We start from the raw sequence: 16,531 nt of genomic DNA, 5'->3' as shown, positions 1-16,531 counted from the left end.
ACTGTCTCTTACAATACATTCAGCAAGAAACTACAACAAGACCATATCTGCTAACTGACATGGGAGGGTAAGCGCTGTTAGCGTTTAGGTTTGTGCATTAAGTGTGTTCCTCCTGATAACACTTGTTATTTGCTACATGCTTAAGAGGAAGCGGAAAAAGATGATGCTTTTGAGGCTTCTTGTCACAGACTCTCTTGTACCATGAGGTTTGCTGCGGCCACATAGCAGAAAAGCACTCTCTTTGTGGACAATCTGGTTCCATTTAAACTCTAGTGTCTCAGAGTTTCATTTGCAAAAGCTTGCTTGAAGGTCACACAGACCAAAAACACTGGGTATTGTGCCAACATCTCTTATGCAATAATAAGTCTACCTGTCCATCTAAAAGGACTGCCTTTACATACAGTGAGACAGAGAAATACATGTAATATCATTCTTAAACCAACAAAAGCTACTGTAAGCCTAGTAGCAGTAATTTTCTGAGCAGATTTTTTCAGCTGACAGTTGTATTATGAGAGCAACTACAGCCATCATTTGTTTTAGGCTATCTAGTCAAATGGGAAATGTTTATGAACATGAAAAGTAAGAAATACCATATTAAATTCTAGAGGCTGGATTCAAACTACACAATTCTTCCCACCACCATTCCCTGGAACACTTGAAAAATAAATGTACTGCCTTCTTCTTTCTTTAAAAATATAGATAAACCTAGCTCTATGTTCTTTGACTTTAAAGACTATCCAGGGATATCAGTGGAAAAAGATCTTGAATAATGAAATACTATGCATTAATCCCAAATCAGAGAAGAGAGCCAAGGCCACGTCAGATGTTCTAGTGACTCAAAAGGACATAACCTTCCTAACTCTTATTCATCCTAGCAGCTCTTACTCAAGTACTCCCAATGGCACCATTCATGTTAGTACTAACACAACGGAAGGTTTGCATACTAGGAGCCATGGTCATCACTTGAAAATGTTTTCTAGCAAACAAATGTTTTCTGTTATCAAATAATTTCTGAGTAGAACTCTACAGCTTAGAGGCAAAGTGTTAAGTTTCCTCAGGAAAAGTTTACAGACTGAACTCTTCTTTTGGGATGAGCATTTCATATCATCCAATTTAATCATTTTTTAAAAAGTTAGTTCTTTTCTGGTTTTAATTTCTATTTTTTTCCCAAGTGGAAACAAGACAGGTTTAATGTTCACCCTTTGTGAAATCTGCCCCAATGAAGTTTTCCATTGACTTCAATGGGAACAGGATTTAACGTGTTGACTTTCTGGGACTATTTTGGACTACAGCATAAAAGCCAATTTTGGAGGAAGCAACAATACTGGAAGGTATCTGACAAAATTTCTCTCTCTCACCTCCCAAATAATGGCTGTAATTCTGCAGGCTCTCCCCCACTTTCTTAATTTTATGCATTTGCGTAATCCCATTGTAATTAGTGTGACTATTCATGCAAGTTTAAAAACATGTATTTGTTAATGGAGCTGCGCTGCAAGGTAGTAATATTGGCCAGATCATTACACCGTTCCCTTTATTGAAAAAATTGAGTGTCAGTAGAAGTAGAGAAATTAATGACATAATGTTTGGCCGATGTCATTGTTAAGGTGTTCCTGCTACATAATAAAATCATTGCTTTCCATGTTCTAACTCAGCAGCAGCAGTTCCACTTACTCAGAAGAAACCTAAGGACTGCCCCCTTTTGTCATTTGTTATCTTGGGTAAAAACACTGGCAGAACATTGAGGTGTTGCCCATTGTTGCCATATTGAGACGTTGCATAGCAAGGATGAGGACGAAATGTCATTGTGTCCTCAAAGACCATCACAATGAAATTACTTTCTGTGAGCTACGTAGTCTTGTACAGCAGATTTATGTAAAAACTACGAAATTCAAAACCAAAGGCAAGCCTGATGTGAGCCAATAGACATTTTAAAATCTGGCTCACTCTGATTTTTACATCTGGATGATCAGAGGAGGAGTAACTTACAACAGGCACTGATCTCTTCCACCATGCAAACATGCACATCATTTACTAGATAGGCAAGATACGTTGAGAGTCCAAACGTGCAGGGCCAGTTGGCTTGAAACCCCTTGCGGCTCTTGAAGCTACAGATGCACTTTCCTAATCACCAGGTCACTTATTCACAAGCCAGGTCCCCCAGGCTGAGGCCTCACTGCCCTATTTCACTAGATGCAGCAGCTGGACCTTTGAAATATCATGTGACTCACTCCAGACCCTTTCCCCCATCCTAGATTATGACAAAAACATCCTCTTTTAAAAGGACTGGTTCAGTGGCTCCAGTCCCCTAACATGGAGAGAACATCAGAGATGCTTTATGTTATTAAACAAAAAACTGAGCTCAACATGCATACAGTCTCTACAATACAAAGCATTCTTGTGTGAGAGGCTTGGTAGAAATTGATTGGCAGTGGCAATTATGAAGGATTAGCTAATGACCTTGTGAAAGTTAATGTCAGCCTTAAGCAAGTCAATTGATGAGCTCCTTCTGAGCACTTTGTGTGCGCGTTTGTGTGTGTAAGATCTATCTATCTATCAAGGGGAGGCATGAGAGAGGAGAGTTTTGAGAATAATATATTTTTAAAATCTGGAAGCACAGCCACTGACAAGAAATTGCAGATGGTTGCCTAATGCAGCACAATATCCTTTTTAAGACGAGACTATTTGGTGGGTTCCTTTCTTACCTGGTAGGCTTCATCCTGCAGCTTTTGTTTCAGATATTCCTCCATCTTGAGCTCATTTTCCAGCTGGCGGACAGAGTCGTTTTCATAGTTCTCATCATCTGCTCTAACATAGGGGTCTCCATCTTCTGTAACCCTAAAGACAATTATTAATAAATAGCCTCCTAAGATGAATTACATTCAATATTAAAAGAACTTCCCTATTTTAATGAAAACAGAGAGAAAAGCAGGATCTATGTTTTCAACTCCATGTACATTTTCTTGAAGTTATTTTTATTTTTGCAACCTTTCCTCAAGTTCCACCTCTGCAGTGATTTAGCACCCATGAAAGAGATTAAGGGACATGCCCTACTAAATGTGCATTCACAGTCCAATCATGCTCCCATTGAAGTCAATGACAAATGTTCTCAAAAGCTTCCTTGAGAGTAAGATTTGGCTCTATAGATCTGCGCCGAAGCCTAATGGAGTCAATGGAAAGACTACCATTGACTTCAGTCGATTTTGGATCGGGTCCTAAATTAGAGTTCATTGAAAAGTTTCTGATGAAACATGCCATTTCACTGACAGCAAAACATTTCTTGAAGACATACTGATTTCAATGAAGGTTTAGATGGGATAGTCCAGGGTGGGTGAGACAGAAAAAGAGAGACCCTTTTGATCTGAAAATGGAAGTTTCAATACAACTCTAACTTGTGAAAACCTTTGAAAGGCTTTGTTTTCATTCCACAATGCAACAAAAACAAATTTTGAAATCTTGAAAGTTGTCGTAAAACAGAATTGTCATCTTTCAGCCAGCTCTATGTTAAACCATTAAAATTTGCCAACTGTACTCTAGCAAAACTTCACAAATATAAAGGCTCAGCTACTGGATTTCCATTAGGAAATTCAGCAAGGTCACTTCTTATTATGGGCTCACAAAAGTCTCAGATTGGAATCAAGAGTATCAACTGACCACTTCTTGCCATGACTCCTTTAGCTGAGAGAGCTCATTATTATTGTATAGGCAAAGAGCCTCCCCCCAGTTAGATTTAATTATGTTACTAGGGGGAAATATCATAATTTCAATACAAAATGAATGAAAAAAATAGAAATGGTACTCACATGTCACTGCGAATGGTGCCAGTGGCAGCTGCACTGTGAATATATCCTGGCTTCCGGGCATGGATTTGTGCAAGGAAAGCCTTTTCAGAAGTCGGTGATGGAACAAGATCATCAAAATGAGTCCGTCCAAATTCAGAATCCACGTTACTCTCCGTCTCGCTGCCCATCTCTGTGAGCCACAAAAGGTGATTATGGCTACATTTACTTTTCACATGTGCTAGTAGGCTTGGTTCATTTCTCTAAATATTCTCCTGTTTCTCCAAGTTAGAATTCCAATATCTCTCAACTGTGAATACACTAATATGTTTCAGGCAACATGGATGCTGTGGCCATATGTTCTCTCTCTATTTACAGAGTCACCTCGTGTTTCTGTGGCGGTACAGCATAATAGAGCCTCTGCAGACATTTGCATATGTTGCGAAAAAGGACACCACAGTATATGCCATTTGGCACAGCTAGAAATCTAGACTCAGGAGAACTTGGACGTTGCACATCAGGATACAGGTGCATTGTTGTGCTACTGGCATCTTTTTAAAAATAATTAAGATGCACCAAAATGTTATTTTCTGAAAAAAAAATCGAAGCTTTAATTGCATCTGAGTGTCTGTAGCTTTCAAAATTACCACTTTTAGGTTTTCTTTCCATAAAATACAAAAATATCCAGAACTCCATTTAGGTGTTTTTTCCTCAGCTCCCTTTTATTTATTTTTAAATATATGTTAAATGACTGTACCACGATCATGCTCTTAAGCCTCACGCACCTGAGTTTAGCTCTTTCACCAGAGAAGACATGGTATTGGTAATCGAATCTGCTGCCACTAGTAAGTCATTTCTTAAATTTCGCCTTGTGCCTGCGGCAGGAAAAAGAACCCCCCCCCACAAAGTTAAGATTTTTCTCAAAGGACAAATTATGGCTTTGTGTATGAAGTAGTTTTAACGTTATCCTAAGTTGCCAGCATAATAATTTCAAGGATTCAAGTCCTTCCAAAGGGACACATGCAAAACTTATATGCAGAACAGCTTCACTTTCTTACACTGCATGCAGCAGCAGCTCAATATCAGGCTTCATTAATTCACAATGCCAGAAACTTAGAAGTTATTAATTACAATCAAACTCACATTTGTGTGGTGACACTAGCAGACCAGGGCTAAGAGATGAAATGTCTGGGGGAAGTGGACTAAAGTTATTTCTCCCTAAGTTTCCATGGCTCTGTTTAATGACTCTTATTGTATAAATATGGTCAATGTTGAAGAAACATGGTTGATTTCATTAGGCCTTATATGGATTTTCCTTTCCCACCCCATTCATGGTATCTTTTGGAGCTCAGGAATCTGCTTGTATTTTCCATAATTGACTCCCATTTTAAAAAACAACAACCCAGCAGGGTGGGTGGAACTAGGGTGGGCTGGGAGGGACAACAGTGGGAGTCAGCATGGAAATATCAGTGGGGATTCTGCCCCTCCCAACTCCTTTACACCTGGGGATGGAGGTGAGAGGGGGACTCAGAGGGGCTACAGTAGCTGCTGAGCAGGTAGGAACCACCAGGACCCCACTTCCCTCCCTAGAGCTGGCTGCCCCCTAGCCAAGACTGAGTAGCTCCCTTTGCTCCCTCTCCTACCCCCTATTCACAGCAAACTTCTGCCTACCCTGAGAGCCACTACCCCCACCATCAATAGCCCTGTGCTGCTGAGACCCTCTTTCCAATACAGGAGGGTCTAGATGTTGTTTCCTGCAGAACTCCTCAGTACCACCTTAAGCATCAGTCAGGGAAGGTTATTAGAGAGCAAAGTGAAATCCTTCAGCCTCAGGGCTGACACGGCTGGTATAGTGTGCTCCCAGCCTATGCTATCACAGAGTCCCAAACTCATATCCTAGTGTAGTTGAACAAACTATATATAAATAGACCCAACCCTTAAAATCCTAGCTAACTTCAGAGGGGATGATGCATAGAAGCTAGCAGGATTTGGCATCTGGAATGTCTTTTAAACTGACAGCCCTTAAAATTGTTGATCTCAAGTCATAAATTCTCCTAAAGAAAATGACTGCAGGAAAGTAATTCAAAGACTCTCTCTCTCTTTCTCTCTCCCTCTCTTTCTCTCTCACACACACACACATTTCTGAGAAGAGTTGTAATGCCTTCTCAGCTTCACGCCTATACAGACTTTCTCTAAGGGTATGTCTACACTACGGGATTATTCCGATTTTACAGAAACCAGTTTTGTAAAACAGATTGTATAAAGTTGAGTGCATGCGGCCACACTAAGCACATTAATTCAGCGGTGTGCATCCATGTATCGAGGCTAGCGTCGATTTCCGGATCGTTGCACTGTGGGTAGCTATCCCATAGTTCTTGCAGTCTCTCTTGCCCATTGGAATTCTGGGTTGAGATCCCAATGCATGATGGGGCAAAAACAGTGTCGCGGATGATTCTGGGTAAATGTCGTCAGTCAATCCTCCCTCCATGAAAGCAACGGCAGACAATCATTTTGCACCCTTTTTCCCTGGATTTCCCAGGCAGACACCATAGCACGGCAACCATGGAGCCCAATCAGCCTTTTTTCCACTGTCACCGTATGTCTACTGGATGCTGCTGACAGACGCGGTACTGCAGCGCTACACAGCAGCATCCCCTTGCCTTTGCAAGTTAGCAAGGATGGTTACCAGCCCTACTGTACCGTCTGCTGCTTTGCAAGTTGACAATGACGGTTACCAGTCATACTATACCGTCTGCTGCTGTCATGGGTGCTCCTGGCCGGACTCAGTGAGGTCAGTCAGGGGCGCATGGACAAAAATGGGAATGACTCCCCAGGTCATTCTCTTCTTTAAGTTTTGTCTAATGGAGAGTCAGTCCTGCCTAGAATATCAGGCAAGCCTACTAAAGAACCAGAGAGGCAAATGGTTGCTCTGGGTCAGAGCCCCAGAGATCCCGCAGAAATGATGAGCTGCAGGCCATTCTATGGGGTGCCCCTGCAACAACGCCATCCGTTGCTTCCCTCCTCCTCCACCCCTTCTTGGCTACCGTGGCAGTTATGCCCCCATTTGTGTGATGAAGTAATAAAAAATGGAGGAATAAGAAACAACACTGACTTTATTGCCTCTGCAAGCAGAGATCAAAGGCAGGACGGCAGGGAAGCCTCTAGCTGCTATGATATTCCAGGCAGGAGTGAATCTCCATTAGACAAAGCTTAAAGGAGAGAATGACCTGGGAGTCATCCCCATTTTTGCCCAGGCACCCCTGGCCGACCTCACCAAGGCCGACAAGGAGCATTCATGGGACAACGATGATGGATATCAGTCCTACTGTACCGTGTGCCGTCCGCAAGGCAAGGGAAGGGAAAGGGATGTTGCTATGTAGTGCTGCAGCACCGTGTCTGCCGGTGGCATCCAAGAATTCAAATAGTTTTCAGAGAGTGCGGGAACTGTGGGATAGCTACATTTGTCAGTCGCCCCTCCCTCCGTGAGCGTCCATTTCATTCTTTGACTTTCTGGTACGCTTGTCTCAGCTCCTTAAGTTTCAGCACTATGTTGAATCCCTGTTATGGCCTCTGTTCATCATAGCCTTGGAGATTTTTTCAAATGTTTTGGCATTTCGTCTATTGGAATGGAGTTCTGATAGAACAGATTCATCTCCCCACACAGAGATCAGAATCAGTATCTCTCGTACAGTCCATGCTGGAGCTCTTTTTGGATTCTGGGATTGCATGGTCACCCGTGCTGATCAGCGCTCCATGCTGGGCGAACAGGAAATGAAATTCAAAAGTTTGCAGGGTTTTTCCTATCTACCTGGCCAGTGCATCCGAGTTCAGACTGCTGTCCAGAGCGGTCACAATGGTGCACTGTGGGATAGCTCCTGGAGGTCAATATTATCGAATTGTGGCCACATTAACCCTAATTCGAAATGGCAGTACCGTTTTCAGCGCTACACCCCTCGTCGGGGTGGAGTACAGATATTGATATTAAGAGCCCTTTATATCGAAATAAAGGGCTTCGTTGTGTGAACGGGTGCAGGATTAATTCAGTTTAATGCTGCTAAATTCGAGATAAACTCGTAGAGTAGACCAGGCCTATGAGGAGAAAATATAGGAGAGCTAGTGCTCTATTCTATGCAGCGCCTTCACTATGGGCAACTTAAAAGGACTCTGACTGTACAACTGTTTGCTTAAAAACTGCCCAGATTTGCCTTATACAACTAGAATAAGATAAATACTGAGGATAAATTCTGTATATACCAAAGGTAGTTGTTTCTAAGCGTGATCACTGTACATATGAGAATATACTTTGACATTGCCGTTTCACTTGAGCAGAACACATTGCTGTAACTAAAAGCAGTTGCCTGAGGCAGCCCATGTATTTTATTGTAGCTGCTAAATTATCTCTCTCTGTCCAAGTTCTGAAAGAAACCACTCTTTAAGAGAGTGGTCTATTTCTGTACGTCTCTCTCATTTTTTTTTAGACTGGAAGAAGAAAATTTCACACTGTGTGTTCATTTCTCACAGAATACACGTTTAACAACCTGGTGCCATGGGACAAGGAACAGCTGGACAGGGTTTAACATGGGAATTAACTAGTTCTTTAAAGAAAAAACCTTAGGGCTCACTCTTGTCATCAAATTCATAGATGCAATTTCCACTGAAATGAATGGAAGTTGCAGGGGTGGGCAGAATTGAGCCCAGGAGGGCAAACTATGTTCTCAGTTACAGCAGGATATATCCAGGGGGACTCCACTGACACATTCCAATTTTTAATGGTGTAACTGAGAGCAAAATTAGACCCTTTGTGTTAAAGGAAAAGAAAAAAGGAAATTGCGGGATGCAAGCATTTGGGAGAGTAATTCCGTGGGCCGGGGGATATTTCCATGTTCAGGTCACACAAACTATTTACTTTCTTTTATATTCAGCCTATTATTTAATCTGTGATTTTAGAACTTCAAAGCAAACAATCAGTGACCTTCCACCCTTTTGCAATTTGCTTAACACCAAGGAAGGAGAACGAAAAGTGCACAGCAGCCGATGGCAATGCTCTGGTAAACATCATTAGACACAATGGAAAAGTCCATCAGTTCTTAGGAGAAGCAGCACAATACTTCCCCCCTCTCACATCATCCTCTCATCCCCCCAAAGCCCTGCTTGTTGAACCAACTTGCAATGGTCAATAACAAGTCTTTATTTTATGGCAAACAGATTGAGTTGCAATGGATAGAGCACTGGAATAGGACTCAGGAGATCTGGATTCTATTCCTGGCTCGGTCACTAGACATCTGGGTGACCTTGTGCCTCCCTGTGCCTCAGCTCCTCACCTGACACTTGCATATGCTCTCTGGGTAACTAATAATAACTTAACAATGCAACTTACTTTGCGCAAAAGCTTCTTGCACGTCTCCTCCCACACCCGTCAGAGAGTCCTGAGGTGTATGGGTTGGGGTGGAGCAGGCAGACGCAGACCTGATTGGCATAGGAATAGGTCGGCTGATAGTGTGACTGGGTGAAGATCGAGGGGAGCCTGCTCCTTGAGTCTGGAAAATAAGAACAAGTGGTTAAATAGGTCTTTACAAGAGAAAACACTCAGCGGTCGTCATCTTCATTCCATTCCTTAACTTGGCTGAGTGAAACCTCAGCTGATATCATGCAGTTATGCAGAAAATAGGGTAATATTAAGTCAGTTGATGGAAACCTATTGCACCCAACTTGTTAGGAAACAGCTATGGCAACCCATGGTAAAGATGTAGTATGTAGGAAAGATATATTAGAAGGTGATCCTGAAACATGGCAGGCTGGGTTGGATATAAAAATTTAAAGAAGATATTTATTGTCTTTAAATCTAAGGTCTGGGACTTTTTTCCGTGAAAGAATTAAGAGTGTTGGCAATATTCAGACATTCTTAGGAAGACAACTCTTGCAGTCTGTAGGAAATGGAAGGATGCTGCCACTAAGACAACTTTCAATCTGGTTAAGGAGTTGAAGCTACTCGTGGGGGTTAATATTTCCATGTTACCTAGTCAAGTTCATGCTCTTACACCTCAATCACTGTTACAAGAAGGCATCCATGCAATCAAGTTTTGGAATGTAAATTAAACCTATTAGTGAAATAAAATCTTACCTTCCCAACAAATAGTACAGATTTGTGCTTTTCTTCTTGATTTGTGAGCTATTTAGCCACCACTAAATCATTCACTATCAAATTGTTCACTCCACAGGATATACTCAGCCTCTCCCAAAGTACTGTTCAGACAGGCAATTTAAATTCCTGTTATGGGTCCAGTGGATGGAAGTTAAGATGTTTTAACATCAGTCATATAAAATGTCATGCTGTTAGCACCTGAGAGTTAGTATCATTTAACTGAAATTCAGGCATACATTGAAGAACAATAATTTTTAAAAGTGGAGCTGTGTGAGTGATACCAGGGGACACAGTGAATTAATGCCCTTTTCCTTTACTGCCTGACAGTTCCTGGGAATATATGTCAATATAAGAAAAACAACCAAACAAACCACACACTATTTAGCATGATTAGGAATTGGGGTTCAGCAGAGGCCTATGACTAAGATAACATGAGTGCCACTAAACAGGAACCAGTGCTCGTGTGTGTTAGTTTTCACTGAAAACTTACATTATCTCTAGTGAGATCCCCCTCCCCGCCCCCAATTTATTTGGGCTAGCACTAACAATCAATTAAAAAAATTCAGTTGGATTCCTTAGCACCTTCAGTGCCATATGCCTTCAATGTTCTGGTGACTGTTTTCTCAGAGATGAAGATCAGATATTGCTAACTGCATGCCAAAAAAGGCAGCAACAACCATTTATAAAATTGGTCTACTTTTCTTCTTCTAGATTTGTAAGCCAACTTCTGTTTTCTAGATTTTGGCCCTAATTATGCCTACCTTGCACCTACTGCAATAGGTCTGATCAGAAAAGAAGCAGCATTGTTATTGCTGGTTAATCTCCAACAAATTGATCAGGATACTTTTTTTTAAAGGGACACTGCCACTGCTGAAAAACAATGCTATGGAAGTTGACACTACAGTAAGCTTGGCAGAAGTTACCTGAGAGGTTTGAAGCAGGACTTTGCAAGGGAAAGTTACCTTTATGTGAGACACTCATTTCTGATAGGAGATGGCAAGTATAATTTTAATATTTTCTTTTGGAGTGAAAACTTTTAGGACACTTAAATAATAGTGACGGGAAATCTGAACACATAGGGACCAATGCTCTCCTGCTTTCCGGCCCCTTCTGTCTCATTCTTGTAGTGCAAAGGTATGCAAAAATAGCTGGATCTGGCCAGCTGAGAATTCTGCCAGACCAGGGGAGTTTTCAGCTGGTGCAGACTTGGCATAACCAGTCCCCTGGGGACTGTTACCAGCTGGCAGAATTTAGAGTACCTTGGTGATTCTCTAAACTCCACTGGGGCCATGCCCACAGCAGACTGGACAAAACACCAGAGAGCAGCAAACTGCCTCCCTATTGCCTCCACTCCACACATGCACTCTTAATTAGACACTGCAAAGTAGTATTTGTGGACCTGTAGTTATGCAGAACACCCCATGCTCCAAATGAGGGGATATAGGGATATATAGTAAGCCCACTGCCACTCAGTTCCTTCTCAGCCACGAAGCCAGAGACTCCATAGCAAAGGGTAAGGAGAGCGAGAGGTGAAGCACCCATAAGGACAAAAGCATCATGAATAATTCAAGTTACTATAAGGCAAGTTACCCCTCCTCCTTCTTCAAGCACATGTCCCTGTGGGTGCTCTACCACAGGAAGTAATTCCCAAAAAGTAACTCCCAAGCAGTAATTCACAGAGGAAGTGGTTACTGGGGAGGTAAACCAAACAACGTTTGTAGAACTGCATCACCAGAGGAAGTGTCATCTCTAGAGGCAGGTAAGATGGCATAATGCTTGGCAAATGTATGACTAGAAGACCAAGTCACAGTCCTGCAGATTTCTGCTATAGAAATGTCTTTTAGTAGAGCCAGAGATGTGGATTCAACTCTAGTGGAATGTGCTGTCACTGTGTATCCAGTTCTTCCATAACAGTTCAAAATACAATCTGAAACTCACTGGTGGCTGGTACTGGTGGCTGCCTGTAATTTCCTTTTGGCATCTTATAAAACTGGTCATCAGACTGACTCCAAGGATGCCATTGGGAGGGACAGTGAATGGGTCCCTACTAGTCATAGTCCCTGGGACTGGCAGATTTTCTAGAATCCTCCTCAGTAGAGGGACTCTTGGGAGCTGGATGGTATGGTACTGAGATGGATTCCTGTACCAAGATCTCAGAGTCTGATCATTTGTTTCCTGAGCTAAGTGCCTGAGGCATCATGACCAGGTAAGTGCTTCAGGCATCATGACCAGTGAGGGGGCAGCTTTCAGTCTGCAGGTGTCTTGGCAGTACCACTGAGGGGGCTCTGACAGATCTATGCTACAACAGAGATTCAGGCCCATCTGAAACGATGGGAGCTTCAGATGACAGAAACCTGGAAGGAGCTGGAGGGCTGTGACAGCCTATAGTTGAGGCTTGAGTTGCTACCAGAGATGAAATTGTGGACCAGTGAGATGGAGGCTGCTGCAGGACTGAAGCAAAGTCCTGTCTTCATAGTTTGAGTAAGAAGTCAGTACCGAGGGATGCAGAGTGGCCCTATGTGTATCATGGTGCCATGGAGGATCAGGCCATGCTGCTGCATTAGATTGTCTGGTAGAGCGCTTATCCAGACAAGGCTTCTTACATGGTATCGACACTTTGGTACCAGACTAAGCTGGAGCCCCTACAGTACTCTTTAAGGGATGGGAGGTCTCCTGAGTGTGGGTCTTTATGGGGTGATCTACCCTTTTTCTTCATTTCTCTGGTGGGGTAGGTGTGCTTCTTCCTTTTTGAGGTCTTCATGTCCATGGTCACAGATGAACCTGGACGGATGACTGAAGTGGCCTGTGATGTTGAGGCCAATGAATAGGGGACTCCATTGGAGCTAGGGAACATTCCATTAAAATAAGTTTTACTTTAGCCTCCCTATCTCTTTTGGACCTGCCTTTAAATCCCAGACAGACCTTGCACTTTGAGGGGATTTGGGAGTCCCTCAAACATTACAGACAACTTGAATATTCATCACTGTGGGGAAAAGGCCTGTGGCAAATCTGGCAGAGTCTAAACACTGGGGTCTTAGGCATAACAAATTGTGCTCCAGCACAAACAAAGGTACAGAAGTAGAAGGTGGCAAACTCTCCTCTGGGAGCTCAAAAATAAAAATAAATAAATAACTAAGAAACAAAAATAATGAAGAAAGACTTTCACAAGGTGAAAGAAAGGTGGGAAGCTGAAACAGCTAACAGCAAATGCTCTGTCTTGATCCACAGGTGGTCAAGAAAGAACTGAGTGGCAGCAGGCTGGTGCTTGCTTATATTCCCTTGCGTGGAGCACGGGGTGTTGTTCTGCTCAGGAGCACTACTTTGCAGTCTCTGATCAAGAGTGCATGCACATCCTACGGTGGAGCACTCATAGGGACATATACTCAAAGAAGAACTATACACTAGTGCTCAACATTTTTAAGTACATACCCCTCTACCCCTTTATAATGTCACCTGTTATAACATGAATTCGCATATAACGCAGTAAAGCAGTGCTTGGGGGGGGGGCAGGGCTGTGCACTCCAGCAGATCAAATCAAGTTCGAAATAATGCAGTTTCACCTATAACACGGTAAGACTTTTTGGCTCCCCAGGACAGCGTAATATCGAGGTAGAGGTGTACTATAATTGCTATACTGATCTGGTATGCATGGTAAATAATGCATTGTTAACTGTAACTTTCACTTTCTGGAACAAGACCTTTGCAAGGCATGAGAAACTTTAGGTATTTGGGTTTTTTTTTCTTTTAACTATTTGGGTAGTATTGGACAAAATCAATCCACAGAAAGTTAAACCCACAGAGACTGTATGGTTTAAAAGACTGCAGCTATTTTTTATATTCTACTTTGCTAGATCAAATTCAGCCCAGATCCGTGGCAACTGAATGTCGTTACCATTGGATGTCTGTCTAGTGGCATATGTGAAATGCGGTTAGTGGTCTTAGTCTAGTTCGCGAGAGACAGATGGTAAATGTCTGAAAAACTATGCTTACAACTGACGCTAAGTGACTGACTTGCTTATAGTCTCAGCGTAAAGGCCAAGGACTGAACTTCTTTTAATCCCTAGTTAGACCCACAAGATCAGGACTGAGGCATGTTGACAGGGGAGTTTGTGGAAAGCTGCCACTATCACTGAGGTGACAGAAGGCTTCAGCCTTCATTTGTTAACTGATTGCAGCTGTCAGCATCCAAGTGCCTTTTATGAGACCTTCATGTACTCGATTTAGCTCATCATACTTAGATCAAAGTGGTAAGGATTTTAATTATCCCTTGTTAGACTGGAAAATGGTTTATGTTACCTAGTGTCATGCATAACTCAGTATAATACATCTGAAGTGAACACTGTTTTTATTGAATCTGTAGTCCATTGCTCCCTCTGCTGGAGCTAAAACTAGCTCACATAGCACGAAAGTCTGCCCAGGAAAATACTATTACATTATAACATGACAACTAAGAAAACAATACATATGTGATCACTTCATTATCCTTCTGGGAGGAAGCGTCATTGTGGCAACATAGAAATGGAAAGTACATAAGCACTAGAAACTTATCTAGACCATTAATTCCAATGGAGTTACTCCAGAGATGAGTTTAGCCCTACATCTGTAAATAGCCTATGAAAGAGATCAATGGGGAACATTTTATAGAAATGATGAGAACTAGTGTAAATAAATAAATAATTAGCATAATCACCTGCCATTCTGATAAAAGGACCTAGGTATTACACTGTAGAAAGCAAAAACATATTGTCATAGCCTCAACATATATTTTTATTAAACACAATAAAAAGACTATTTTTGTAAGATGCTTCTTTAAAAAAAAACCCTGTTCACTTTTAGGGCATCTAATTTACACAGAACAGCCATTAACGTTTTTAGGCAAAATTAAAAAGCAATAGACCTACTCAGAGGGGTCTTCTGATAGGTCTTCCCCTCTGGACTACAATCAGCACTGTCTTGCTGCAACAGATTCATCCTCTGTCCCAAAATGTAGTAAAACTGTTAAGTTTAACAAGGCTAAGCACCAGAAACAAACAAACTGGTGCATGGCCAACCCTCCTACCATAGCCAGTGTGCAGACTGTTTGTTGAAATTGAGGGGCTCGACGTTATTGTGTTACAATGAAATATTCCTCATTACACTCCCCTTTTAAATAGGATTGCTGTCTGGGCAGATCAGGTATATTTTTTAACTTAATAATCTCGACAGTGTCCATTTTAATTCTAGAAAAGGCTACAAAACAATTTAATTTTCTAAAAGTCAATACTATTAATATAGACCGGGGTCGGCAACCTTTCAGAAGTGGTGTGCTGAGTCTTCATTTATTCACTTCAATTTAAGGTTTCCCGTGTCAGTAATACATTTTAACGTTTTTAGAAGGTCTCTTTCTAGAAGTTTATAATATATTAACTAAACTATTGCTGTATCTAAAGTAAATAAGGTTTTAAAAATGTTTAAGAAGCTTCATTTAAAATTAAATTAAAATGCAGAGCCCCCCAGACCGGTGGCCAAGACTCGGGCAGTGTGAGTGCCACTGAAAATCAGCTTACGTGCCGCCTTCGGCACGCGTGCTATAGGTTGCCTACCCCTGATATAGACTCTTGCACTGCTTTGAAAGTGAAGTTATTGTTCTGACTGGCACTTGGCTGCTGCTGCCAGTGCCATCTTTTGAAGATGTAAAACCAATATCCAGACTGCTTGTGGACAGAAAAAGTCCCCTGGCGCTTTCTGAATGACTAGAGACTCCAAATCCATTATCCAAGGTTAATTACAACTCAGGTAATTATATTTTGCTTACTGAACTTACCTTGGTAGTTTCAAATGGCTATGAATGCTGGTGGTGTTCTTCATTCCCTGTTCTAAATTGTGGTGTACTATAGTTGTATGCAGTTAAACAGTTGCTGCTTTTCACCCCTAAAGTGGCCTCATTTAGGCTACGTCTACACTATAAGTTAAGGGCATGATTCCCAGCTAGCATGGGCAGCGGTGGCACAGGCTAGCTGTCCGGAGTATGTACTCATGGTGTTCAGTCAGGTTTGTACTTGGGGTGGCTAGCCCATGCTGCCATTATCACTGCCCCCATTACCACAGCTTCGCTGCTATTTTTAGGGTGCTAGCTCAGATGAGAGCTAGTGCATGTATGTCTGTGTGAACTGGGAATCACACCTCTAGTTCATAGCGTAGATATAGCTTTACAGGAGTGAGAAAAAGATTCTATCAAGCCATTTCTTACTTCCCGGGGGGACTGTGAGGTTTAACTGTGTAAAGTGCTTTGAAAGGGTCAGATAAAACATGCTAAAGAAGTGCAACACATTATCATTATCCTCAGTCCAAGGCATGAGCCACACATTTCAAGCAGAAGGAATAATATAAACCATGGAATCGTAGCCCCATCATAGAGTTAGTGACACCTACAATAAGGTAAATAACTTACTCCCTGTTTCAGTTCTTCTTCCTAAAGAAAAATTGGATCACCAGAGTTAGATTAGCCAGGATTTAAGTGAAGAAGAGAAAAATAAATGCAAACTTGGGAACAAGGTTAGAAGTCCTGGATTAACTAATACAGCCTGGTGCACTTGGACAGAGCCCTGATCATTGGGGAAACCCCCCACCTCAA

The 16,531-nt window shown here is 42.0% G+C and overlaps 1 protein-coding gene across 31 annotated transcripts in view; it reads right to left on the bottom strand.

Annotated features, from left to right (window-relative positions):
• Positions 1-16,531, bottom strand: part of DTNA (dystrobrevin alpha) — a 324,921-nt gene that overhangs the window by 9,361 nt on the left and 299,029 nt on the right. For 22 of the 31 annotated variants that reach the window (XM_030553035.1, XM_030553020.1, XM_030553014.1 and 19 more), the window contains 5 exons: positions 16,349-16,369; positions 9,154-9,313; positions 4,562-4,651; positions 3,801-3,969; positions 2,703-2,835 (listed from right to left, as the gene is read on the bottom strand). In XM_030553035.1, coding sequence (XP_030408895.1) covers positions 2,703-2,835; positions 3,801-3,969; positions 4,562-4,651; positions 9,154-9,313; positions 16,349-16,369 — 573 coding nt within the window. The remainder of the gene's footprint in view (positions 1-2,702; positions 2,836-3,800; positions 3,970-4,561; positions 4,652-9,153; positions 9,314-16,348; positions 16,370-16,531) is intronic. The other 9 variants (XM_030553013.1, XM_030553025.1, XM_030553038.1 and 6 more) reach the window with 1 other exon arrangement.

Source organism: Gopherus evgoodei, chromosome 2 (genome assembly GCF_007399415.2).
Source record: "Gopherus evgoodei ecotype Sinaloan lineage chromosome 2, rGopEvg1_v1.p, whole genome shotgun sequence".
NCBI lineage: Eukaryota > Metazoa > Chordata > Testudines > Testudinidae > Gopherus > Gopherus evgoodei.
Note: the sequence above shows the minus strand (reverse complement) of the source record. Positions and strands in the feature narration are given on the sequence as shown.